This window comes from Anguilla anguilla, chromosome 4 (genome assembly GCF_013347855.1).
Source record: "Anguilla anguilla isolate fAngAng1 chromosome 4, fAngAng1.pri, whole genome shotgun sequence".
Lineage (NCBI taxonomy): Eukaryota > Metazoa > Chordata > Actinopteri > Anguilliformes > Anguillidae > Anguilla > Anguilla anguilla.
In genome coordinates this window covers 29,785,450-29,812,346 of record NC_049204.1, presented here as the reverse complement: position 1 = coordinate 29,812,346, position 26,897 = coordinate 29,785,450, and the positions used below count along the sequence as shown (strand labels likewise).

Genomic DNA, 26,897 nt, shown 5'->3' with positions numbered 1-26,897 from the left:
TGCTTAGCAAGTCCTCAGGGTTTTTTGAATACCTTTTAAATTACAGACTTCCTAAACTATTATCACGGGTCATAAAATATAATGTAGTATGAAGCCAAGACCATCATCATTGGGGTCAATGGAATGGAGAAGATCAAACTAAAATCTCAAGAGTCAAAGGGGGGAACAGTCCTTCAAGGCCACAGCAACTGTTGCTATCCAAATCCAGAGGCTGAATGAGAGTCAAGGCAGGATCTGGGTCAGGGCTGCCGGAAGAAACATCAGACGCCACGGATTGGTGGGGGCGTCCAAGTTCCACTCGCTACTGCACTCAATTACAGCCAGATTAAAAAGGGATCAGGCCCAATCACACAAAGCTTGTGGCTGTTGCCTTACATTGAGAATGTCTGAGCTCATTAGTGTGAAGGAACTAAGATAAATTCAGATTGGTGTGACATCCAACAGAAAAAAAACAATTATCATATTTTCAGAGGTTGTCATACTTTATAAACCTTGGCACTCATTAAAGGGTAGGAAAAATGTAAACATTTTTAAAAGTAGGCAGAAACAATCTAATTTGGTATTAACACAATGCCTGAGACAAAACAGTAATTCTGTCAACTAGGGATCCTTGGATGGAGGACTTGAATATTTGGTAAAGCAGATAGACATATTGAATGTACAGGGCAAAAATGTTTATGCTTTGTATTCTCTGCTTGACATAATAATGACAGACATTTTTTGGGAGCAACGAGTTCATGATATCAGTGGGCACAAACCCAGAGACCTAATTAATGTCTGCTTTATTATGTTCAATGGGTCAGTCCGGAACTGAAGTGTACAGGCAGCATGGACACAGGAAGTCAGAACAACAGAGAAAATTGTATTAAGCAGCCTCTGGTATTTAGTTGGGGTTATACAGACGACTTGCTTAGAGGCCTGAAACTGGCAGTCTGATTCAAAAGTTCTCTTTGTTATTTTCTTTGGGAATACAAACATCAGTCTAGCCTGAATGCCAAAAGACAGATTCTTCTTTTTTAAAGGCCAAATGAATTTATTTAACGTCACTAGATGCATACTGGGACTTTACTGGGAAGAAAGTTCGTAATTAAATTACAATAAATGTTCTTAATGGGTCATTTGCCAGGTTTTTTTTTTTTTTTTTTGGTAGGGTTGCCATGGTAGCGAAGAACATAACATGTGGCAGCCTGCTGAATTAGAGAACACAGGCAAAAAATAAAAGTGGTAACATTGCTAACTGTGGATCTTTCCTCTGCAAAGTTTCCAGCCTGGTCACACCCAGGATCCTAGGATTACGTGACGTTATCCCCTGTCATAAATCAGCCGTCATAACAAACACAAAGAGTGGCGCAGCAGAGGAGTGAGAGGATCTCCAAGGGGCCTCCCGGAAAGCCTGTGGTTCCACAGCACCGCAAATCACTCAGGCAAAAATGTGAGTGTTTCCTCCTGTGCCAGTTTGACATGGCAGACACCCTGGTGGGAACCCTTTATTCCAACACTTCACACAGCAAGAGTTCAGAGTTGAATTACCATCAGAGGACATGTATAAAGCGGAGCAATATTTAATAGGCGCCCCAGAATTAGGACCATTGCCTTGAGTTGAGAGACCTGTCACCTGAAACCAAGACCCACGTGACGAACCCCTTCTTAAATGCATCATTAATAAAACAAATCAAATTCCTTCAAAGCTTTGCCAAGTAGCTGAGGGCTTCTAAAACAAGACTTGGTTGTTTTCTAACAAAACAAAGTTTCAAACTAAAGGAAATGATTCATTTACCTTAATGGTCCACATTCCTGGTTTTGGGTCCTTGACGTTGATGACCCTGGCAGAGTTTGGGATGTGCAGTAGCTCATTCAAACCCTGACTCTTCTCAATCCGCTTCCCTGAAAACACAGTCACATCACAACTCCTACCAATGGCTAGCTCAGAGCCACAAGGACATGCAGTCCATTTCCGTGATTCTGGGCTGCTGATGACATATGAAATGGACAAAGAAACCAGAGAGCACATCCAAACCAACCACATCCGCTCAAGAGGAGGCGCTACCTTGGGGATCCAGAATCTCAATATCAGGAGCTGGGCCGCTGAGGGCGACCGTCACCTCCTTCAGGCTGGGGTCAAAGGGGATTTGCCATGTGTTGGACACGCCTGCATGGTGGTCAGTGGACAGCAGATGAACTTTGGAGGACTGCACCGCCTCCTCCACCCACTTCAGCACCTGTAAACAAAGAGACACCATCTCAGTTGGACTCTGGGCAGGACGCTGATAGTTATTTCAACACTTACGTTCAACATCAATTGTCTACTTAACTAAATAAAATAAAGTTAGAATAACTAATAATAAAGACAACCTACAAATTAGATTTTCGTCAACTGTATAAGCAACTTGTTTTGGGCTTGTCTCCTTTTACATGAAGGAGTTGTAAAACCAAAAACGACAACAAATTCAAAAGATTGGTGGGATGAGTCAAGCTTTCAGTGAAGTCAATGAAACTATTATTTTTTCAGGTAATTATTGAAAAAGGAAAAGGTTTCACTCAAGCATGACACATCAAATTGACCTCCAATTACTGGAGTTTTAACACTGTGGCCTACATAATCACCCAGATCCCAGGGAAGCACAGATATACCATTGAAAGGCGCCACACATTCTGAAATTCCATTCATACACAACATTTATATTAACTAAATACATCCATCTGTACCCATCATAGTTAAATTTTTAAAAGATAACGTAAATATATGCATATCTGTATATACAGTATATTAAACTGAATTTGACTTTCACGCCTGCCTTAAAAAGCCATGAAAGCAAGACTCCACATCTAAAACTGATACAGTAATTCATGACACAGAGACTGTTAGATCCCTCTTCAAGGGGTGGTCAGCCGTGTCCTCTCTCTGTATGCACACCATCTCTTGTCTTCTCTGGGACCAAACCGTCCTTTAAGGCAGTCCGCTGTGGGACTGCAGAGTTAGTTCACCAAATCTGACAAAAAATGAGTCTGCCCAGTAGCACATTTTCATCCAGATTGTAGAATGGAACAAGCTTGACTAGAAGACCCTCTGCCTTCTCGCCATATTCTCTGCTTGTGAGGTCATCCCTGGAATGTGTGAGGAATTCTGGGAAATTTACTGAGACTCCACTCTGGCTCCTGTTTGTTTAGCAGAGCTTTAAAAAGGGCATGACACATGGTACCAATGCTGACCCCACAGGACAGGATCAAGGATGCTAGCTATTTCCCAACATGCCACAGTCCAGAATATCCTGACATCTTAGTCATAGAGGGTCATACATGGCAAGGCCAGGTGCAAAAGACTGGGGAAGGGTCAGGGGTGAGCATTGATAGACTACGTCTTCCATGAGCAACCGCATCCATTTCATCTGACTTAACAAATTTCCAGAACATATCATGGGCGCAGGTACAGTACAAAACAAAAGGACAATCAATTGAAAATAAGAAAGTGCAACTTTAACCAAGTCATTTTGTATTTTGGTCATGGATGACATTGGACGAGAAAGCTCAGGCTTTTATATCATTCAGAGGGGGCTGATGCTTATTAAGTACACAAAATTTGACTGGAATGCATGATATTAAAACAACAACACTGGTCTGAAGTTCCAAAATTCTGGTTTCTAGTTACTTGGAACGATGATTGATTCAGGTTAAATTAAACCACAAAGAAATAAAATATAGTTTGAATGCACCTGCTGGGAAACTAGAGCTACAAGACTCTCAACTCAAATTTAAATGGCTTCTGGGATATTTCAGACGAAACATCCAGCTTTCAATCGCCTAAGAACACAAACATGCTTCAACCATCAGATGGGTTACATCAACTAAAGGATGGGAATAAACTGTTCTGAATTTCATCCATAAATCACTCAGGGGTCTGCACTTAATGGTGGCATGTCTCCTTTTAAAATTCCATAACACAAGTAGGGGGATGCAATAGTTGGGCAATTAGTAATGTTTTAAGATTAATTTCATGACAGAACATTTAAACGCATAGCTGCAGTTGAAGCCACACAGCTTGTTGGTATCTTAATGAATAAACCATTTTAAAAAATTGAGAAAAATGATAGGAATGAAGACTCTATTTGTCCATGAGTACCATATCTCCTCCACTGAGCAAAAATATCAGGACTGCAGCCAGTACAGGGCTTTCACTGGTTAAATAATCGTTCCTTTAAAGGGACTCTATAGACAGTAAGATCTGCCTACTGTGACTGAGTATAGGTGCAGATTGCAGAGTATAAGAAAGTATAACCACATGTGTTACCGAACTTGGGAGCCTTCAACTGAGAACTGTGACTCCAGTATGGTGATAAAACCTTGTTACTGGTAGCCAAACCCATGTAGCATACACTGAGAGAAACCAAGGGGCAAAGGGAGTCACATACCTCATTGACTTGCTTCTTGTCCAGGTGAAAGACTTGCCCTGAGCTGGTCGACGCAATCTCCTCATAGGCCTTGTACCCAATGTGTGCCCGGTCATCACAGTCACCGGTTAGAACAAACACCACCTAGATACCGTTACACATACACATATGGAGGACCTTAAAGCTGGACTTCGGCTATATAAATGATCATCTGTAAGCAGGAAAGCTTTCAAAGATCCAAAAAGCATTTAGAATAGAATAATATGTAAGATATCACTGGATATCAAGGGAATAAAAGTTTACTCACAAGAACATACCATATCCAATATGGAATTTATCCTTTGGGTATGGACTTTACCTTTAGGGACACTAACTAACAGCATCCACAGCTGAGATTCTCCATTGGGCATAGTGTATCTACAGGCTGTGGAGTTATATCCTATTTTAATTATAATAATAACTTTATTTATAGAGCACTTTCCCAGCAATTATCTGTCCAAGATTACAGACAAATCATTGCTTGAACTGAATGAGGTTGTGACTCTGTTTTGACACTGAAGGTGTGGTCCCTGTGTTGAGAAGGCTGCACCTGAGACTGCTTCTGCTGGATGAGCTGCAGCACTTCATGGGTGAGCCTGTAGTCTTTGGACCGGGCATCAGTAAAGACGTAGATAAACGATCCTGGGAGAGAGATTTCCAGGGCAATCTTAATGGCTCCAATACTCATCTCTGGACAGTCTCCTCCTCCCTGTTGATACCAGGACCACAAGCATTGAAACATCATTCCCACGATCATACATTGTCTTACCCCCAAAATATAATCCTCATAAATCCACAGAAATCCTTATAACAGAAGTGTCCCACTTCTTGTGGATAAATTAATTTTGCTTGAGGAGTTATGGTAGACAGTTCAGTTAAGCGTGTCATTAGTCAAAGACATGGGGAGATCCTGAAAGAAAGGACATGTCACTCTTTCCTCCGGAGGTGCACGTTTGGTTCAGTCACACTCAGCTGCACGGTGGAACCCCACTCTGGCTGTCTCTGAGTGACTGGGGAAGACATGCTCCTCCCCCTCAGGATAGGAGAACTGTCTTTGCTGCACATTCCTGGAGCTGTGTGACTGAGGGGGAACACTGATGGCAGCACGCCAAGTGGCTCAGCACATCTGGAAGTCAGCTATCTGTGTTTCCCCCAGTCGGGATGGAATGTGAGGTGCTCTCTGTCCCTTTCTATCACTCAGTCCTCATCTGTTTCTCTTATCTTGCCCCCAATCCCTCCCACAATCTCCAGTACTACTGCCACCAATACTAGAGATAGCCCAGCACCGTATGCATGACACCATGGACAGTGCTGTTGCAATCCTGCAACTAATAAAAGACTTGTACTCATTTGGAAATAACTGTCTTATATCTGGCAGTCCCCCCACCAGCAGTTATAAGCTGTAAGAAGGTGAGAGGAGGCTACAGGAGAAGTGGGCTCTCTTAGAGAGTGCCATGTTACACAGGACACACCACTCAAAGATGCTCCATCTCAGGACAGTGACTCCATGTCTTACAATATTGTTGTAAAGTTAATTTATTCCGCTCACAGAGCAGTTGCTTGTGTTCAGTATAACATCCTTTTGGACACAACTGTGTTCCAGTTTTGTGAGCTTTAATGCAGCCATTTCAGTTGCTCTTTACAGGGATATATTTAATAAAGGTATGAGTTAAGATATAGAATGAAGTATATGTAATATTAAGTCTACAGTGTAAATCATCTACATTAACTTGATAATGGTTGTGATTTACATAGAACATCGATCTTGCGCAGAACCCACCTGAACATAGAGTTCCCTGAGCTCATACTGGAACTTCTTTGGGTCTGTGGTGATGGTGACTGGGCCAATCTCTACAAAGATTAAAAAAACAACATTAACAATATAAATACATAACACAATGATGCTTTCAAACCAATGACCTTATGAAAAAGTATCATTGGATATGAAATTCTTTTCCCTCCCAAATTCCATACTGCTGAAAAATATTTATCTTGGCCTTTGACAGAAGACACCCAGTAGTTCAGCTTTCTGTGCTTGAGTTCAACTGACAGCGCCCTGCTCTGTAAACACAGAGGAAATCAGATTGATTCTAATTTATGCTTTTCTGTGGAATTTGGGGTATGTGGCTGTTGCTCTGAGGACTGTTCTCATTTGTAATCCTGGCACGCTGCGGGTCCTCGGTGTTGTTCAGTGAGAAAACCCCTCTGGAGCCCCCCCAACACCCCCAGTGGTTTAATATTCAGGCGAAGCAATGCTAATAACCGGTATTTCCGACGGCCATATGGTCCCTCTAAGCAGAGGCCACAGGGCTTACTGCTAACAGGGCCCAGTGGTCTTTAGGATGGATGGCTTTGTGAAGTGTGCTTGACAGTGGACGTCGCACTCCTCACGTTTCCACCATGGCACCTCAGCCAGCCCCTCATCAATCACCTCAACCCCAACCCACACCTCTCCGTGCCCCTGCTCAAAACAGATCCGTCTGCAGAGCGGCGCCACCATGTCCACCAGGGCCCTTCTTTTGGGAAAGATAAAGGAGCGCAACCCTGCAGGGATGTCAGCCCACCCTTTCAAAGGGCTATCATGGTTTAGACTGGAATTAGATTGGGATTGCACAAAACAGAGCTTTAGTTTTGTGTAACATCTACAATGGCGTGTGTGTGTGTGTGTGTGTATGAAGGGACTTAAAACCATGCACACATACAAAATTCACACTAAATGTAATCACACTATTGCACCAGTTTGTAAGGGAGTGAATCATAGAGCACAGAGGGTTTCCATTTTCAATGTATAGACTCTGCATGTCCTTCCCATAGTGATTATGCTTGGTGCTCAACATTGTTAAAAAGTGAATCATTTGAGGGAGAAAAAAAAATCTATTTAATTAAATAATAACATTATGGAGTCACACTGCTAACGCAACCCATAAACCCCACTTTAATGATGCACCCTGCTGGTACTAATTGGCTATGGCTCCGTCCCCAACATCTCCTCATTAACCGCACATTCGTTTCCACGCTCATCAGCTGTTCTCCTGCACGAGGAAAATACCTCTTGACTCAGGTATGTTCTCGTGTCTGCTTCGGTGCGAGAACGCTTTAAAAACCATGAACAATTGCAATGACCGCATGTTTGTTTTGTTTCAGTGGTCGTGTTCTCGGATCTACCCTTTAAATCATTTTAATGAGCTGAATTTTTATAAGCAATTCAATACAGCAAACAGAAGACAGCAGCGACTTAACGCTACGTGGAAGCCTCGGTTTCGTCGAGAAATATATTAACACATTATTGTGGGCACCATTGTTTATTGCTCACTTTTACATTTACAAAATAGCTTCCAATAATTTAGCTTCGATTGGATTTTCGCGGGTTTTCATGTGAAATGCTACATAAATAATATGATGTTAAACTACCCAGCAAAGTTTCCAAATTCTCAAATTTTACTGCTTCAACAAGTTTTGCTTTTCATGAATGGAAATATATATATACTTAACATTTTCTTGATTGAGGCTGTTTTCGTCTTAAAATGCATTCATGCTCTTGAACTTGTGCTGCTTAGCTCTTCGAAGATAAAGCAATGTAAGAAAGTGACAACACAGATAGCACATGGGATTCCCCCAGTGTGGTAGGCGAATTGTTGTGAAAAGGTGTTTTCAAAGTCATTGGAACATTCTTAAAATATAATACGGTGGTTGGGAATCGGGGAAATAATAACCCTCTTCTGTAGTCAATTCTGAAACCAAGCCATTCTCCTACAATCAAAACTAAATGTTATAAAATAGGATGTGTTTTTTACTTAAAACAAGCAATCTTGGTGTCGTTCATTCTTATATTACAAGAATTTTCTTAGTGTTTCCCTGATGATGCTAACACATAAACAGAGCAAACAGGAACACGCGCATGATCTCAGGTGGAAAAAATGCTTAGAAGTATGAACGGGGGGTAACAAAACAAAACACAGGAACGGGAACACGAGCCAAATGCTAATCATTTTAGGTAAATGGAGTTCAAGATTCCGAAAAAGGTTTATAGTGGAAAAGAGGAACAAATGAATTTAATTCTGGCAATTTTACCTTCTCTCAAGCATTCCAAGGTAGCATGTGGAAATATCTTGCCCCCACGTACCATGTGTGTGCTTAAATGCTAACAGAGAAGCGAATGGAAAGGAATGATCCAGGCCTCCCTCCAGAACAATCTAAACGTTGCCTTGGACATTAGGCTAAGGTAATTCACTGGAAATTGCATTTGTGTTTTGGTCTTGGCAGGAATATTAGAGAATTCCAGTCTCATATACAAAGTCACAGTTGTTTTTTTGTTTTTTTTTCTTCTTCACTGAGGTCAACATTAGCAGGTTAGCATTTCCTGCTCATTCAGAGAGCTGAAATATCAGGAAATTCCTCAGAAGAAGCAGCAGTCAGTTTTGCCTGCACCCGCACTGCCCAAGTCAAACACTGGAGCGGTCTGGGAAACGAATGTGAATATTTCCTCGTGCGCCATAGGCAAGGGAGTTTGTATAGCTGTGGAAGTAATCACACCAACGGTCCAGAACATTTATTTTCATTCATTTTCAGGCCCTGGGGTGTAATGCGCCTCTCTGAATGTATAATTTCAGCTCTCTATAAATAACTAATTAAAGCATCTCTGAACATGCTGAATATTTTGATTTTGTGTGGCTTAAAAAAGACCTTCTAGGAATCATGCAGTGTGACAGGGTGCCCCTGTTTTTTTTCTCTTGATAAGTTTCCCAGGTTGAGCAGCACACTGGAATTCCAGGCTTTGGAAGCATCTTTATGATAGTTTAACAAGATGTCCGGAAAAGGCATTTCATCCCAAGGATGTGCAATCCCTTCTGCCTTAGTTTATCCCTTTTATTGTCTTTCCACCATAAATCAACAGGAATGTGTCCTTTTATAATTACCAAGCATTTTCCTGCTACACTACATTGTGTTTAAGAGTGCCTGCAATATCTGAACCAAACTCCTCTCCTGACAGAAAATGCTTTCTCTTACAGTCTGTTCTGATAATGGGAGATCAGTCAGTAACAGGTGGTTTTATAAACTTGACCTTTGAGGTGTATGTATTCATTCCATAACTTATGATTAGTCTCCATTCAATTATTACAGCCGATAAAGCATTAGAGCTTTTTATATTTGATGTAAGCGCACAGTAGTCCTTTGAACCACAGGGATTTTCTTGTAGGAGAGTTTGACTTCCTACTGCAAAAACAAAAGCTGCTTTCACATGCACTGACTCGCTGTCTTTCACCAAAAATGGACTGACAAAAGCTTATACTCAGGTCATACACGTCATTTGCATAACAGTTGTAGCGGTACCTGGCTTGTGCACAATAGCTTGTGACCTTGTTGAATATGACAGATTAGTGGTCCAGGAGGATCAATATAAATGTTGATCACTTACATTTAGACAGAATATGAATTCCAGGGATATGTAGAAGATTGTCAGCAGCACAAATTCAAGTACTCTAACAACATAGCAGGGAATAACAGGTTTTTGTGAAATGCAAACTTGCAAAACAGTAGAAAAGCTAATCGTGAATTTTCAACTGTGATGTCAGCAGCCACCTGCGACCCCTCCCAGTCTCCCCATGCATACATTCTTGACACTGGCGCTATAAAAAATTAATAATAATTATTATTATTATTATTGTTGTTGTTGTTGTTGTTATTAGTATTATTATTATAACAGTTTCACTATGAAAAATAAGGAAACACTTATAAGACAAAAATATGGAAATATGCTAAAATAAAGCATTGAAGTGCAAAGAAAATGAAAATACATGATCGGTGCATGGAAAAGCCTTGTGGAAAAAAACTGCATTTAAAAAGGGAGGATGTGATGTTTCAATGGTAAGGAGAAATAAACTTTTTTGTGTGGCCTCTGCATAACCTGCCTAGAACTCACGGTGGTCCTGGCAAGACCCTGAGAAATTAATGTCTTTTAGAGGTGTGAAATGTCGCATGAGAAAAAGGAAATTCTCATTCTACATTGTGGGCATAATCCTCTGATTCTATGTTCACTTTTCACAAAAAAATAAAATAGACGCTGCAGGTAACAACACAACACAGCTAATACTCTTTAACATACTGTTTGGTAGTATGGATAAAACTGACCAGGTAATAATGTGAGTGACACAACAAAGCTATAAGAAACAAGACAGACACAGTGGACATAATGCACCACAACCTCAGCACTACATCAACTTCACATGTAACTCCCATGACAGGGGTAATAGCTGTCATTATGGATTTACAGGCTGGCTTTCAACAGCAATCATTCATAATAAAGCAAACTGGCGTTCATTGGTAAAATGTGGCATTCCACTGTAATTGTTTATTTTAATTTATTTAAAAGATGGTGAATACAGTAAACAAGACCAGCAGCTGTCTAGTGAATAAATAAGTTTGATGTCAATGATCGTAGTAACCTTCCACTATACCTGGCAGAAGTTGTTGAAATAGAGTTTCATTACATCGCTGAATATGCGACGTAATAATGAATGTGTATCACAGTGCTGTGGAATTTGGTAATACGTGCAATAATTGGCAGCATGTTTCAAATACAACTGTAAAACATGCTTAGCATAATTCCAATTAGAACATCGGTGCCTCTAGTCCCAGGGGAGTCATAGGTCTCTTAGAGGTTGAGTAGGTTCACTGTTCTTGTAATATAATTACCACCCCCAACCCCCATACGTCTCCCTCAAGCCTGACAATGCAATTATTCATCAGCTGAAGTGTGGCAGTGCCAGAATTCCTTAGGCTAAACCCACAATCTCTTAGGCCTTTTCTGATGGGGAGGGGGTAGGGGTGTGGGGGATTGAGATGGTGAGAAAAGTTGGTATAAGAGGTGCATGTTCTTGTGGTGGGGGGGAGGGGTGCTCACAAACAGCCATGGGATTATGAGGTTGACTGAGAGAGATTGGCTCGATTTCAGCTTTTCTGTGATGGACACTGGTGGAATGCATGCTCCATGCAGGTGATAAGGCACATGCCGGAGAGGACCAAAGAGGCAGCTGCTCTTGGCCTGACACACAGCTGAAGTGCTGAGAGATCTAGATGAGTTAGCAAAACTTCCCCACCCCGGCTGTGCCGCATGGATACTATACGCTATGACTAAGAGACTGGCAAAATACTTACAGCTCTACTTTGAGGATGCAAAGGCAAGTTGGCAAACATGTGGGCAAATACTTGCTCAACACATGGGTGTGTGGTACATCAAGGTCGTGTTTCAGTTTATGGACTGAAAATAGAAACTGAAATAGAAACTTTGGTGGAAATTTCCTTGCACAAATGTCCTTTTGCATCCTCAAAACAGAGTCCCTACAGGAAAGCTGGAACCTCTATTTAACTATACATTCAATGAACTACAATGCTCTGTTTAACATAGGCAGATTATTTTCCCATCTATATTACAGTTGAAAATTCAGCCCATTTAGTAACCTGAACACAGTACATATTCTGTACAGTTAGAACCACATGAGAAGCATAAGTCCTGCCATTGGGCTTGTTATACAAGAATACTTAACATCATACTGTAAGTTGGGAGCCCAGGCTTTGCTTATTTAGGCTGACTTCAGGAAACACTGCTGTTGTTCCAGAGCCCCGAGGGACAGCATTACAAAGCACAATGCTTTTGGTTCCACTTCACATCACTTTTTCTTTCTCTCTGACTTCATCAACCACTAATAACCCCTATAATCTAAACACTTTCCCCCCCAGGATCTCCGTTGGAAAATCATCTCTCTACATTGTTCAAATAAAGAAAGTTTAACTAAAATTTAAAAAATTAGAATGTCATAACAAAAGTGATTTCTTTGCTTTCACTTCTTGAGGTGTACGGAAGGTCGTTCGGGCAGCATTCCACCACTGCACAGGCTTATGGTTCCATCTTGCAGGCTTTATCAAAAAAGTGGTAGAGAGTTAAATAAGAAAAATAACCAGTCTCTGTTTCCTGGTCAGGCTAGAGGCCTAATCAGTAACGAGACAAAATCTGGAGTTAACAAAAATTTCTTCATGATCAGCGTCACACTACAAAAGAAAACAACGGACTGATTGATAACCTGACTGAACCCTTCGTGATTGGCTGAAAAGATTCCTCAGTCCTTGCTCAGTGGCCCTTATTAAGTCAGTGGTTGACTGGCGGAGACGCGCTGCTGTCCATCACCGGGAGACTGATTATCCGCGTGGCTGGGAGAGATTATCTCTGCTGTTTGCGGAGGCACGTCGGTGACAGCTGCTGCGGAGGGCGGAATGCCTGTGGACGAGCAGGCTAATGGACGAGCGGCTAACGAGCGGGAGCCGAGGTGGTCTGTCGCCGCTGACTGGGGGAGAGGAGGGTCGAGGGTCCCCACTCAGGATATGCCCCGAGGACTTCCGCCAAGGCCTGCTTCCAATTTGGGTGGACGTGACTGGTCTGGCATGAGCAGAACAGGGGCCTGCTGTAGACCTGGAACGGGGACGTGTGGAGGAAGGTCTCGGAGCTGAGTAATGCTGAGGGACGGTGTGATGAACCCCATAAAACTGTCACAGCATGGTCCTGAGGCCCACGCTACTATTCAGTTTGAGGGTAAGGGGGAGTCCAGAAGCAAGCAGGGAGCCAGCAGAGGTAGTACAGAGGGAGCTGAGCAGCAAGTGAGACATATTTTATGGAGGAATAAGAGTGCGATCAAATGGTCAATAAAATGTTCATGTGTCTGGTATGTGCACAATAAAGTAATATGTTTATTTCCAGAATTTGTGCAATGACAGAGGACAAGATTAAATTGAAAGAATGACACACAGCCTCCATGCATTATTGCCTTTCAAATTCCAAAAAATGGGTTTCATAGAAATTAAACAACAGCGTTGATCCTAAAACTATTTAGTTTGTCTGCGAATGCTAAACACTGACAGATGTTGGCAAACACACTACTTCCCCTGCAAACATCAGTGATAACAATCTGAATTTTCAACCTACAAATGACTGTGAAAAAAGGCTGACTAAACTTTGAGGAATGACTCGGTCAGAAACAGTAAAGAATAATGTCCCAAAATGCAACGTATCCCTCTCATAGGACTAAATTCACTGTATTCTTGATTTTAATGGTTTGTTGTGTTGTATTGTAGTGACTGGAAAGCACTTTGGCGCAACTCCTGTTGTTTTCAAATGTGCTATATAAATAAAAGTGACTTGACTTGACTTGACTTGAATGTTAAGCTTATGTATGAAACTCAAAGTGGAAATGTATAAACCAACTAAACTATTTTCATGGCAGGAAAAAACATAGTCATTGTTTATAAGTAATGCTCCCAGAACTGCATTTCATTATCGCAATGATTTCCAGAAGTTAAAACCGTAAATGCTTCTCAGTTCGCTCTCTCAAAACGTCTTCGCCATCTGGCTGTCACAGAAGGCTTTTTTTTTTGGCAGGTTCTTCTTTGTGTCAGAATATTCTTCTGAGTTTCCAAAGATAACCCCAGGATTCCTGGCCTAGGGAGTCACTCAAGGCTGTGTTATTTTGAGAGATGACAATGAGATTGATCCTGTCTCAGATGTGACCCCTGACCACTGCTTGGCTGAGAGATGCGGAAGCAACCTGAATGAGCTGCATAAACAATGCAGGAATGCAGCTGTAAAACATTATAAGCAGAAAATGTTTTTTGCTAGATGTTGTTTCCCAAATATGTTTTTTTTTTAAAACAGAAAAATGAAAACAGAAAACTTCTGGTTTCAATGTTTTCTTAGAAATGTGTCTGTGTCACAAACAAAGCTCTTTTGGACTTGAAACAAAAGATAATCATAGTATGTGTGATGTCATGACAATAACCTAATAGCCAAATCACTAAAGTTTACACTGTAAAAGAATTTCACAATTGTCATGTAACCATAGAAGACTGTAATGTGTGCATAACAAAAATCAATTTAGTGAGAAGATACTATGGTATAATGGCAACACAGGGACATGAATAAGATGCAAAGCACATACCAGATGAACCCCAGCACTGCCAGAACACTACAGTCACACATCTTCTTTTTTGCCATCACTGTCACCTCTGAAAAGCAAGTTCTACCATACGTCCATAATGATGTGCCGTGGCAATAAATTCAGGTTAAAGCCAGCACCTTGAGACTCAAACAAAGGCTTCTTTCAAGCCTACTTGGAACAATGTTGCAGTGGACAGTACTCCCAGCATGCACCTCTGGAGGGCAGGTAACCACTCATTAGGGCCTCATTTCCTGGCCTCTGGGCAGGGCTCCTGCAAGGCCTGCAAGCATGTGAGTAGCACAGAGTCTGCCGCCCCGTGGCCTCGAGCAGTGTCTGCCTTCCTCTTAAAAGGCTGACTTGATTAATACTTAACTTTTACCATTACTGCTGGCTGCTCTGTCCTCAGGCTCTTTTACTTTCAAATGAATGGAAGGAACTGGGGCAGCTTTTAGCTCGTAGCTTCAGCAGAGTGCAGGGCTGACAATGTGGGGCAGACACCCTAATGATGGATGTGCGATATGGAAATGCCCAAATATGCTCCGAAATCTGAATGTTTACGAATGAGACACAGTGCAGAAAATATTTTGACACTTACTGAATTCAAAGCAGGAAGTTATATCGCTATAGGGATTGCTCAAACATGTGGACTTGATTTCTTGGCAGTTGAGATTGTCAGCATGCTAACTGTCAAAACAGTCCCTGTGTACAAAGCATGCTGGCCCTCTGTGTTATTGCCAAGCAGAGGGGCGGTGTCACATTTACGACCGCAGCGGACGGACCTCCGGGTGCATGCAACAGAGTAACCGCAGATGCAAATGTTCCTTAATGCTCTCGCTGCGGTTTGGACCGAACTCCTTTCATCGTTGGAATGTCGGTACGAGTGGCGCTAACACAAGCCCAGCGCTACCATTCCTCCGTGCTTTACAGCACAATGTGTCACCTCCCCCATCCCCTCACAATGTGACTCTGTCTTACACCCCCCAGCCTCCACCCCAGACTGCACATTCAAGCACATTTACGGAACACCGGGGACAGCAGGGTTCCCTCTAATGTAGAGCACACTGTGAGCTGTTCATCAGCCCTTCTCCTCCCCCCCCAGGACCCTGGTCTGAGGTGCTGCCAGTGTGCGCTGAGCTCTGATCGAGTGGTCAGTGCTCCCCTAACATCACCCCCCACCCCCCTTCCCACCCCGCCCGTCTGGGCCCAAAGCATGGCTTGAGCTCAGCTGCGCCACTGACTAAACAGACTGAGGCGTGCCAGCGGAGCCGCGTTAGCAGCCGCTCAGGAAATGTTTCAGCAGAATACGGCCGCCCCCAGGGATGGCAGGGCCGAGCCCGAGAGAGAGAGAGAGAGGGAGGGAGGGAGGGAGAGAGAGAGAGAGAGAGAGAGAGAGCGCTCCAGAGCTTCTCAGCCACCAAAATTACAATGGCTTCCTCTGGGCCCGGCGCTCTAATTCAAACAATATGCCAGGGCTCCAGCCGATAAAAGAGCCGCCATCCCCCGGGACTCTGCTGCTCTCTCCTCCGCTAACCTACTTAAAGCACACACGCACGGAACCCAAACTTACAACTGGGCCGCTCACCGGAGGGGACGGTACCGCAGCGCTCGACTTGACCATAAAACACGCCGCGTGTCAGTCAGCACAGTAGTTCCGTTACTCAGACCATGTTTTGGCTCTGCTTTACATTAACAGCATTACAGTGCAGTGCTCGGAAAAAGGGATATTTAAAAAGAGCAAAAGATCAGATCAAGTTAGCAAGAACAAAATGTGGAAGTTGGCCTTTCTTTGTTTTATAACACGTTGCACTGCATTAAGTGTTAATTCATTCTCCAGACCAATTTTTTAAAAATCAGCAGAACCTTCAAATAACCACTCTTTGGGAAACTGCTGTCTAGACATCCATTATGCTGTGTAATAGATTTTAATTTGACTGTTAAAACTTCTGTATTGAATAAGTACCAACTAATGGTGCTGACTACAGTCTTTTGAAAAGGCTTTCCATTGCTTTGCATTTACCACCTGGAAAGTGACTACATCCCTGCAAACCGCATGATCATACTAGACAGAGCAGTGGCCATCAGTGAAAGAGCAGTGATGAACAGACGAGGCCATACAACATGTTTCTTTGCTACACGATTTTTCTCCTATTCCACATTAAATCGTACATTTGCAGACTGCAGCATATGGTTTACCATGATCATGCAGATTACAAATATACAGCTCTGCACACATGATACATACCCAGGTCAGACCCAAGGGAATAAGCAGCACCAGCATTGGGCTGCACTGGTCACCTGGGTACTACCAGCAGGTTACTTTTGCGTCCCTGGTAGTAATGAAAAGGGGGCTTTATTCTGCAGGTCTCTAATGCCTTGGCCTGAATACGCCCAGACGGTGAGCCAACGCAGATTCAATTAGGCTATTTCCAGAGCTTGGGCCAATATGGCTGCCAATCAACAAGCCTTTGGATTAAAGCCTACACTTACTGTTACATCTCACTTGCCTTTTTTTCTCCAATAGCAACTCTAAGGGTGCGTTCCAACCGCGTATTTTTTCACCTCCTTGCTTTTTTTTCTTGCCTCATTTCCTAGTATGGAAGGCCAAAAGGGTAAAAAAATACATGAAATTGACGTCTGGAATCATGCGTTGTCAACGTCAGTGCATTCCAGTTGCTTAATTTATTTGTCCTTTGTCTCTGAGATCCTTGACTGACCCAAGGTGCGCCATCTTTGAGGACATTCCAACTCGTTAAATGCTTCTTGAAGGACCTAGGAGTGAGGAGCTAGGAGACTCCTGAAGAATTCTTGAGTAAGGGAGCACAAGTGCATCCTTTGCGGAAGTATTCTGTCAGAACGTGTGACGTGTAATGATCGACCTGTGGATCCACCTCTCCCAATCTTCCACGTCTGTAATTGACGTGGCTTCAAACTCATCCTTGAAAGAGCAAGGACATTTCAATTGTCTCATACACATTTCCTCGATTCCTTTGTCCCTGTGTCTTTTCCTTTCTTCCTTTCCTAGCGTCCTCCATTGGGTGGAGCTATGAGCAAGAAAAGGAAGCAAGGAGATAAAATAAGCGAATGTAATGAGACAACGCGTGATTCCAGATGTCAATTTCATGTCGTTTTGACCAGTTTGGCCTTCCATACCAAGAAAGGAAAGAAGGAAAGGAGAAAAAAATAAGTGGCTGGAATGCACCCTAAGGTAGGGTGTACATTATACGATTTGCAGGCTTCCAATTGTTTTTTTCTGATTGGGACCAAATCGTAAGAAAAACGTTAGGTCGTAACGTTGCAACTTGCAAAGTATGAGATACCATTCCGAACTGATCCAAGTGTCTAAAAAATCATATCAATATCACAGTTGGCTTCAATTTGTCAGATGTGAGAGGTCATGCGAGGCGATTCTGTGTTTCAATTCACGTTGGCCAATCAGGAGGTGGCTCCACGTATGACATTTTGCCTGCTGTGCTTTGCCGACTGTAATGCCATCTGATCTGTTCGGGAGCTCGTATAGTCTATGCTATCATTCGACCTGCTGTCACAATCTGAACCTCGTTAAGCATGAGAGGGCATTGAATCTCCTAACGTCATAACCCATGAGAAAATCAGAGAAAAAGACTCACATGTTTGATTCTCTACGTACTAGTCTCAAGTTTATGACATCACAGTCAAAATGCAGGCAATATACCGTCATCCAATCACAACAGGATTGAAAAGCAAGTGGCAAAATTATTCAGTCTACTCTCAAGATTAATTCTCAGATAACTAAGTAAGTAGGGTGATGCTATAAAATCACTTTAGGTTGTTCTGCCTCTTTCAATACTGCAATATGATGTAAAAGAAAAGTTTCTAAACAGTACTATTTGAACAGCGTTTAAATTTCAGTACTACAAAATATTTACATCAAAGTAGAAGATAAAACATACAAAATGAACAATAGAAAATGACAAAGGAAATATTTTTAAGGAGTGTGTTTAAAACTGTATGACACACTCCAAAATTAGAGGACATTTTAATATTCCCAGCATGTCATTAAAGACACGAAACCCATAATTACATTGTACTGCGACACACTCCCATTTTCAGGGGTTTTCTCTGGAATTTCCAGCTAATGGCATCATCATCGACTTTATTCACAGTCATTTCAGGACCTTTGTAGTCTGACAAATCAGGCAGAGAAGACACATGTGTAGAAAAAACACAGAGGCTTTGAACAGGCGCAGGGTTTAAAAGCTCTCTCTCAACACCTCCCATCCCATTCCAAGAGCTTTATTTCACCACTTAAACACAGGGTACCAAGCGTACCTTTGGAGCTGAGAGATGAAATGAGGGCTAAATGACAGATAGGAGAAAAGCACCCTTGAACCTTTAAACTAATTGCCTTCCTTAAAGCTGACCTGATATGGCTGATGTGGAAAAGCAGCACAACACTGGCCCAGCTTTGCCATCTGTTACAGACTGCAGAGACTGCAGAACAAAACAAGCTTCCGTATATGGCCTTGTAGTACTCTTTGAACTGTTTTCTAGTAATTGCTATCGAATCAACAATAAGCACCATTCCTAATGCAAACAGTGCCTAATACAGCTGTCCGGCTGGATGCTGGATGCTGCTACCCTGCTCACATGATGGGGAAAATGGCGGAACAGTTTTATTTTTTACTGTCAGAAGTGCTGTCATGGCAATCAGCGGATGGAGGGCTGTGGGAGAGCAGGGCCATCCTGTGAGCTCATTTCCTGAAGAGAGAGAGAGCGATGGCAGCTCCCATCAATCTCCCGTCGGATGACCTCAGAGCGCTTCCTCCTGACCCAGCACTGAGCACTGACCTATTTCATCACGACCAATAAAAAACAGCCATGTAAAAATATACAAGGAGAATCGTGTTTACAGGGAATCACGGCCTGCGTACGTACGGTATGTTTACACAGGGAGCCTTCGCTTTGAGTCATTGCGCTGGTCTGAAGGGTTCATCCCAAACCCTTTGAAGTCATCTGAAACTGATTGCTGCCTGCTCTCTCACAGCCACTCCCCCTCCTCACCCCCACCCTGTTCCCTGCAGCTCCCCTTCCTCTCCCAGGACAGTGTGCATTCCCCTGGCTGTAGACCTTCTTTAGATTTGCATAATGTGGCAGGCAACGGCTCCACATACTAGTGCAGCACAAGCGCTGCCATTGACTATAAGCCATTCCGGGTTCTCCGGACAGAGACACGTTTCCTGCACATTATTCTCATACACCCGGTCCCCAATACCCCACACATTTCCTCTTTGTGTTTACCATTTCAGATTACAAAGTAAATAATATGTAGTTTTGACTTCTGATTCAAAGCCAGCCAAATCAAACAAACAGACTTCCTTATCACTGTGTGGGATGGGAAACGGAGAAAATGTGTCCACAGTTTTCAGAACTTGAACAGCATTTTAAAGCAGATCCTTAATAACAGGACCATGCTTCAATGAAAAGATATCATAAAAGGACAGAGCTGTGTTAAACACATCTTGTCCATTTTGCTAATGTAAATACGATATTGTCTTGTTCATAAGATGTTTGATACTATGTGAATATGATGCGTTCACTATGAATAAAAACTGTACAAACGGACATCATCATTTTGCACAGGCTTATATCTGTATACAAGATGCATACTTCACTTCAACTAGTCATTTCCAAGGAACTGCACGCAAGGCCTTTATTTAAATGATATCATTCAAAAATGCTTAAAGAATGTTACATGCTGACTTTAGCATAATATTAGTAACAACCACATCTGGAAAACTGGTTCTGAACTCCTTTGAAGGACAGGCTTGCTCTCGTTGGAACCTCTTCTTTTTTCGTTTTTTGTGTGTGTGTGTGTGTGTGTGTGTGTGTGTGTGTGTGTGTGTGTGTGTGTGTGTGTGCAAATCTCTCGGTTATTTACAGTGGAGGATGGTTTGAAAGGATAGCCAGTGATTCCAAAGACATTCCAAAGAGCTCAGAAGACAAGGTGGAAAATCTCTTTGACACATGGTGTTTGGAAACAAGCTGTACGTCAGGTCTAGGTTCAGTGCGAGAAGTATGAAAAAGTAGTGTGTCTTCTTTTTAACAAGCTCTCCCCGGGCGTCCCAAGAGAGCGCGCCCACGGCGTTTCTCTATGTTTACGCACTGCTAATGCTGACCAAGCGTTTACTCCGACGCCTCTTGTTCTCACTTCTGCCTCAGTACACAACACCGGCAGGGGTTTTGGTTTAGGTTAATATGGATTAAGGTGTGTGCTTTTCCCTCTCTCTTTGCACCTCCTAATTACACATTCACCATCTGCCTTATCTGCGGTTTGCTGAATAACAGGCTTCAAAGAGAACTTAAACAAAACTTAAAACTTTTAATATGCGACCAGAAACATGAGAACTATACCTGTGATTTTAAAATGTTCTCCTGTAAGTTTGGGATGCCCCGTATGTATTTTTATGAAGGTTTGCAGCATTGTAACTCAATGTCACTCCATGGTCAAGTAAAAACGTTGTATGGGACGCCGCGACGAGCATAGCCCATTCTTTTTAATTGAGGAGAGTAGTGTGAGTCTCAACCGGCTTACAAGATGATACTGTTTTAACTGCTCTTTTAAACTTAGAATCCATCTGAAATACAACATTTTTGCCTGAATGTAGTCAATATCTCGGTATATGCACCATATCCCTTCGTAATATATGCCTTTTAATTTATATTACTCCGTGGGTATTAACCACATCCTATCTGTATTTCAATACACTTTACTGTACATTGGAGACAAAGCGCAGGCAGGAGTTCCCCAAATGCAAAAAAACCTCATGCTCTACGGTGAGGTCGAGCGGAATGATAATGACAGTGAAAGAACAGCGGAACATCTGGGGAAAACAATGCTTTGATACCACTACAAGGTGCGAGATGGTCCTGTCCGAAACCATTAAGCCTGAACAAACCAAGATATCTCACGTTCTGACAAGTAAGTGCGATTCTGTTTCAACGCCTGTTCATTCATTTTAATTAGCACATCTGGAACCATTCTTATTGGTGGTAAATGTAAATAAAAACACTGTTTAACATATATTCTCACTTCACAGCAGCCCAGGCCATATACATGGCACTGAATCACGTATTCATGTATATCCCAGAGACAACACAATATCATCGCATGCAATTCACAAAATGATTGATTTTAGAAATAACACGATCCAGGAAACCTCCGAGACATTAATCCAAATGCAGCACAACACACACACGCACATACACGAGGAAACACGTTGCGTTAACCAAACGAAACTAATAATTTCGTTTAGTGTAACACTTTAATTGCTGCATGCGATTCATATTTCATTTAAATGCTTCTGGTTAGACGCTGAAATCACTTATCCACAATATCAAGAAAACACTCCTGCATAGGTTTGTAAAAAATAACGTAGGCTATCTCTTACCTGGGTCATGGAAAGGGATCAGGGCAAAGTTATACAAAGGCTTCTTTGGTCTGCTGAGAGACGTCTCCAATATTTTCGATGCTCCTTCAATGACTTGCACCAAATCATCGTACATGGAGCCAGTTACATCAAAGACAAACGCTAAGGTAGAAGCTCCTTCGGGGATATCTTCCTTTGTCCCTTCGGTCGTCGTGTCCTGGGCAGTGGACAAAACCACAAGGAGCAATATCTGCTGAACAAACCGAGGAAAAGGTCCAAAGACCATGTTTAGTCCGCAGCATACACTACTTTTTCTTCCTTTCAAAAGATTTACGTATTTCTCAGTCAAACCTCAAAAAGTGTTGTGGTAATAGGAAAGACATTTGGTGCAAAAGATGTGAAGCGATTAAGAGAGAAAGTTCAATCTTTAGTTTTTTTATTTCGCCTGTCACCAGGGGGAAAATTCTCCGTTTGTGCCAAAGATGCTCTCCGTGTTTCTTAGAGGTGCTATTGTTCAGTGCGCGTGACCTCTCGGCTGAAGGGACCAAGAAGTGCCCGAGCACAATCACAGTTTGAAGTAACTGTCGACTCACGGGCGCTTGTCCGAGATTAGTAACCCCACACTCAGTCCGGACGCTGAAGAAAGCAAAACGATTCCTTATACAGAACAGCTGTTCTCTGATTGGACCAGGGCTTTTGGTTACAAGGAGTCTGTGTGCATTAAAATACGTTGTCCTCTCAGCATATTGCACTATCAAATTGTTGCCTCTGTCTTTGAGTTGGGAACAAAAAGTGTTGGCTACACGTTTGGGACTGAATGCGCTTGTTTGACACGAGTCGACATAAAATATCAGTTAAACAAGGGACAATAATAAATGAATGGTACCTATTACTATATGATAGTTTAAGTCCCGCACCAGTGTAACCTGAATAATCAGCCTTTCGTAATTCTTTTTGATAAACTCGCTATATAAGTAGCCTATCTAATAAATGGTAATGCATTTCTCACTGAACAAAAGACATATGGCATTTTCCCATAGGCCATTCCTCATTCAGACAAAATCATCTGACTCTACTACCATAATTCATTTCTATATCCAAGTGTAATGAAGCTGTTGAATTCGGAGTGAATTAATTTGGCTGCGACAATTGCTTTGTGTCTTTGTCACCTGAGCTCCCCCTGCCGGCACAGTATGGAAGACATCGTTGCATTATTGGACATCATTTGTTTCTTTGTATTTATTGAAACACTGTAGAATTTAGTGAGGTATTGGAGATAATGTGAGATGGGCTTTAATTTAATTATTCACAAGGAACAATGAAGCAGCACATTCAATTTTAGCTTTATCGAGAAGAGGTGTAGCCTGATTAAGATTATGATGAAGATGTATTATGGGAGGTGATGGGGAAGTATGAGGTCATAATGCAGCTGCTGTACCCTGTATTCTTGGAGTGAAACTTGTGTCTGTCCAGCTGTTGTTAAGCCTGTTCAAGGTGGGCCTTAGGCTTTGCCAAGGATATGTACTGTCTCCTCTCATGTTCCAGAATTTCATATACAGGATATCCAGGTATAACCACTTAACAGCAAAGAAGACCATATATCACACACAGTATAGTGAGTATAATGTCCCCACCATTGTGGAGTATGGGTAATGAATAATAGGATGACATTGTGAATGCAAGTGCTGAACACGAATCACTTCATTTGGGTCTGTCATCATAGGCTGAGCTCAGTGACTCCTTCAGAGACACTCCTTTGGTGGGGGAGCCAGACCAGGTGGCTCAGGCTCCAGACGAAGTGTCCTCCTGGGAGGGGTCCACAGGAGCTTAACTGCTCACACTGGCCAGAGACCTCTAGGCTGATCTATACCAAGGTTTCAGGCAACATTTGTCCTTAATGTTTACACAGAATTAAAAGCAAGGGCTAGTTTTCACTTCACCAACACAGTTTGTTTGGTGGTTAATTTTGATGATCCATAAACTCACCAAATTCTATCTGTGAAATAAGAAAGATCATAGCTCAGATATCTGGGAACAGTTTGGAACCGGGCTTAAGCATCCGTAATCTGTAGATGAGGAAAAGGCCATTCAATCCACTCTTTCAAACATGGCTAATTTTTAAAGCAACTTTCTGAAATACAATTTATGAGAGGAAATGAGGCACTCGCATATCTGTAAAACATAATTGCAGTTTAATTTTATCAATCATAACATACTTTCTTCAGAAGTAAATGGCACATTATAGCTTTCTGGGGGACAGAAATAAATATCAAAGCACATTTTATACAAGTAAAATTTGACACAGAAAAAAAAAATATTTTGGATATTTCTGAAAAAAAAGAGTATTTGAGTCTGTCTAGTTCTGTAAATTCCTATGGCTTTAACAATATACATCTTCCTGTAATGTTAAATAAAAATGGAAAAGGATTCAAATTTCCTGTTCTTTCAGCCAGTAATCCAGGCCTAATTAAATCTTTGGCTCCATCATAACATTAGATCAAAGCATTGCTAGGGCTTATCATGATTAGAGGGCTGCAACTCCGGCTCCTTTGTCCCATAAGTTCTAGATTGGGTTGTTTTACAGAACATGAGAAAATGGCAAAGAGAGGTCATCATTTTCCCTCGGATTGCAGTGGAGGCTCTTTCAAACTTAGAGGATGGTATGCCAATTTCAACATGAGTGTGGCAGAGACCAAAGGCAACCAGGGATCAAAGTCTTCCCAGCATAATTGGTAGAAAGTCTCTCTCCACTGTTGGTTATCCACAATGGCTTTTTACTGTATATGACTCGATATTAAATGGAGAAGATGGGGATGACTACTACTACTATGACTACTGTGACTACTACTAGTAGTAGCAGTACTAGTCATAGTACTTGTAGTAGTAGTACTACTAGAGATCACTAACTGAAGAGATGCCAGGATTTCTTGAGATGGAGACCTGTTTAATAATAGCTCATTATATTTTTCAGCCCATCTCACTGGACCCACGTTTTCACGTTTCTGTGTACAAATACAGCTTCAGGTTAGTTAGCTTGACATCCATATATTTCCATTTGTCCATTGATGATGGATTTTTCTCAATATAGTTCCCATTAAATATAGTGGCGTATTTGGATTAAATAATGCATATTACTGCATATTACTGTAGTTCTAAACAAAGACCACTAGAGGGAGGGATATCACAATTGTTCTGGCTTTAGTGCGCTGACCTGTTGAACAGTGATCTCAAGGGGATAACTCACTACTTGCTGCGAATACATGGTGAAACTGTGACTTCATCAATAACAACAGTCTCTCTGAGTACCTCAGTTTATCCTGAATGATTGCTTATAAAATATGAAGTGAAAACCAGCGCCTATGCTCAGCTCTAATCACAGCAGTAGGCAATCATGCTCAAGAGACAGATTGTGAACACACAGGGATTCAAATTATACAAATTCAAATATGTCATAGGTACTTAAAATAGACACTTTGCATTGTAAAGTAAGTGGAGCAAGCTTCTGGAAACTTCAGCATGACAAAGCCATTCTCAGCACACCAAAAGCAAAGTTTAACCCTCGGTCAGAAATGCATCAGCGCTGACAAACCAGAATAGAAGTGTAATGAAAATTAAAAATATATATGCAGATTAAAACCCACATTACATCACTTTAGTTTTTACTATTATAAATCCATCTAAATTTGGTAGTGGTGCAGCGGGGCTCATGGCTTTGAAGGTGCGTACATTGATACAGTAGATGAAGGACAATATGTGCTTGAAACCTCATTGATCCATGCAGTGACCTTTGGGTCAGAATCACACATCATGGAACTAACAGGTGATAGAAGTCTTCTGAAGTGTTATTGCTGGAGACTTACTTTTAAACAAACTTTTGACTTGCTGACCACATGAGTGTAGTATATCAGCTCATATTTGGCTTTTTTAGTCCTGTTTAACCCAGCACTGCTGTCAAAAGTCCTCCTTCAGCAAGATTTTCCCGAGAAACAGGAACGGCTTGGTTTTTTTGGCATAGCCCAGAGAGCGAGGGTCCAAACCAAACTCCTGAATGGCTGAGCATGGAGTTACGCAACAACTCTCCCTGTGTGCGGCTAACCTTGAGGAGCTGCTGCCCTCGCAAGTGTGTGTACTGCCTTTATATTCCAAACGGTTTGTAGTTCTTCTTCTCTGGCCAAGAGCAGCATAAGGGCCGGTAATGAGTCAGAGAGAGGAAACAGACCATAATCACTCAGCTTCCTTTTCTTTGCAGGTCCCTGCCAAAGAGTATTCAGTGCCCTCTCACAGTGCGGGCCAACCAACTCTAGACAGAGATTCAGAAATTTGGGTTGCTGGGGTAGGATCCATGAGGTTTGGCTGCATTGCTGTGAAAGTGCATTGTTTTTTTATCACTTTTTAAATGTTACTTCTTTGTATCAACCAAGTTTGCCAGTGAACTCTGAAAGTTGAAATCTGAACCAGAATCAAGAATTTGTTGAAAATATGTTTACAAAAGCACAACATGTTTCTCTTTCACTCTGTGGCTATTTCCATTCTAGTTTCATGAAGGCAGTCCATTACTGAAACTGAATCTGTTGTTTCAGCCTTGGCTTTCTAAGGTCTTCAGGCTCCAGTGCTGTGGTTTTTGTTGTTGTTGTGTTGCCAATGGTTAGACTGAGCAGGATGACATCAGCATTACCGGACAAGCGCTTTGAATCATTCACGGGAGCCTGGGCGACAAAAAAGGGACACATGACACCTGGGATCTAACCCAAACAGAATAGTATTGCATCTCCTCAGCTCTGTCATTCAATATCCCAAATCCCAGAATTAAAACCCATCTAATCTCCGCAAAGCCTTCCTTTGTGTTTGGAATGCTGCCCATGAGCCCATTGGAATGCCCTCCTCTTGCAGAGTCAGTGTTTATGGGGCTGCCCTTGATTTGAGCGGGCAGCTACATTCAACCTGCTCATTGATTATGACATGCTGCTCCATAGGCAGGTCAGGAATCCTGAACAAAAGTCAGACAGACTGGGGCAGGGAGTGATGCCAGGGCACAATGTGACCAATGTGCTCTTCAAATGGGGCAGTGCATCACAAACGCACGC

At 42.1% G+C, this 26,897-nt stretch overlaps 1 protein-coding gene across 3 annotated transcripts in view; it reads right to left on the bottom strand.

The window, feature by feature from the left end:
- Positions 1–22,434, bottom strand: part of hmcn1 (hemicentin 1) — a 92,017-nt gene extending 69,583 nt beyond the window's left edge. For 2 of the 3 annotated variants that reach the window (XM_035412007.1, XM_035412009.1), the window contains exons 1-6: positions 21,835–22,434; positions 6,205–6,275; positions 4,975–5,133; positions 4,407–4,529; positions 2,048–2,219; positions 1,778–1,884 (exon numbers count right to left, since the gene is read on the bottom strand). In XM_035412007.1, the coding sequence (XP_035267898.1) occupies positions 1,778–1,884; positions 2,048–2,219; positions 4,407–4,529; positions 4,975–5,133; positions 6,205–6,275; positions 21,835–22,099 (897 nt within the window). In that variant the 5' untranslated portion in view covers positions 22,100–22,434. Of the gene's footprint in view, positions 1–1,777; positions 1,885–2,047; positions 2,220–4,406; positions 4,530–4,974; positions 5,134–6,204; positions 6,276–8,495; positions 8,892–21,834 lie in introns of those variants that run through there. The other variant, XM_035412008.1, reaches the window with a different exon arrangement.
- Between the last annotated feature and the right edge of the window lie 4,463 nt (positions 22,435–26,897).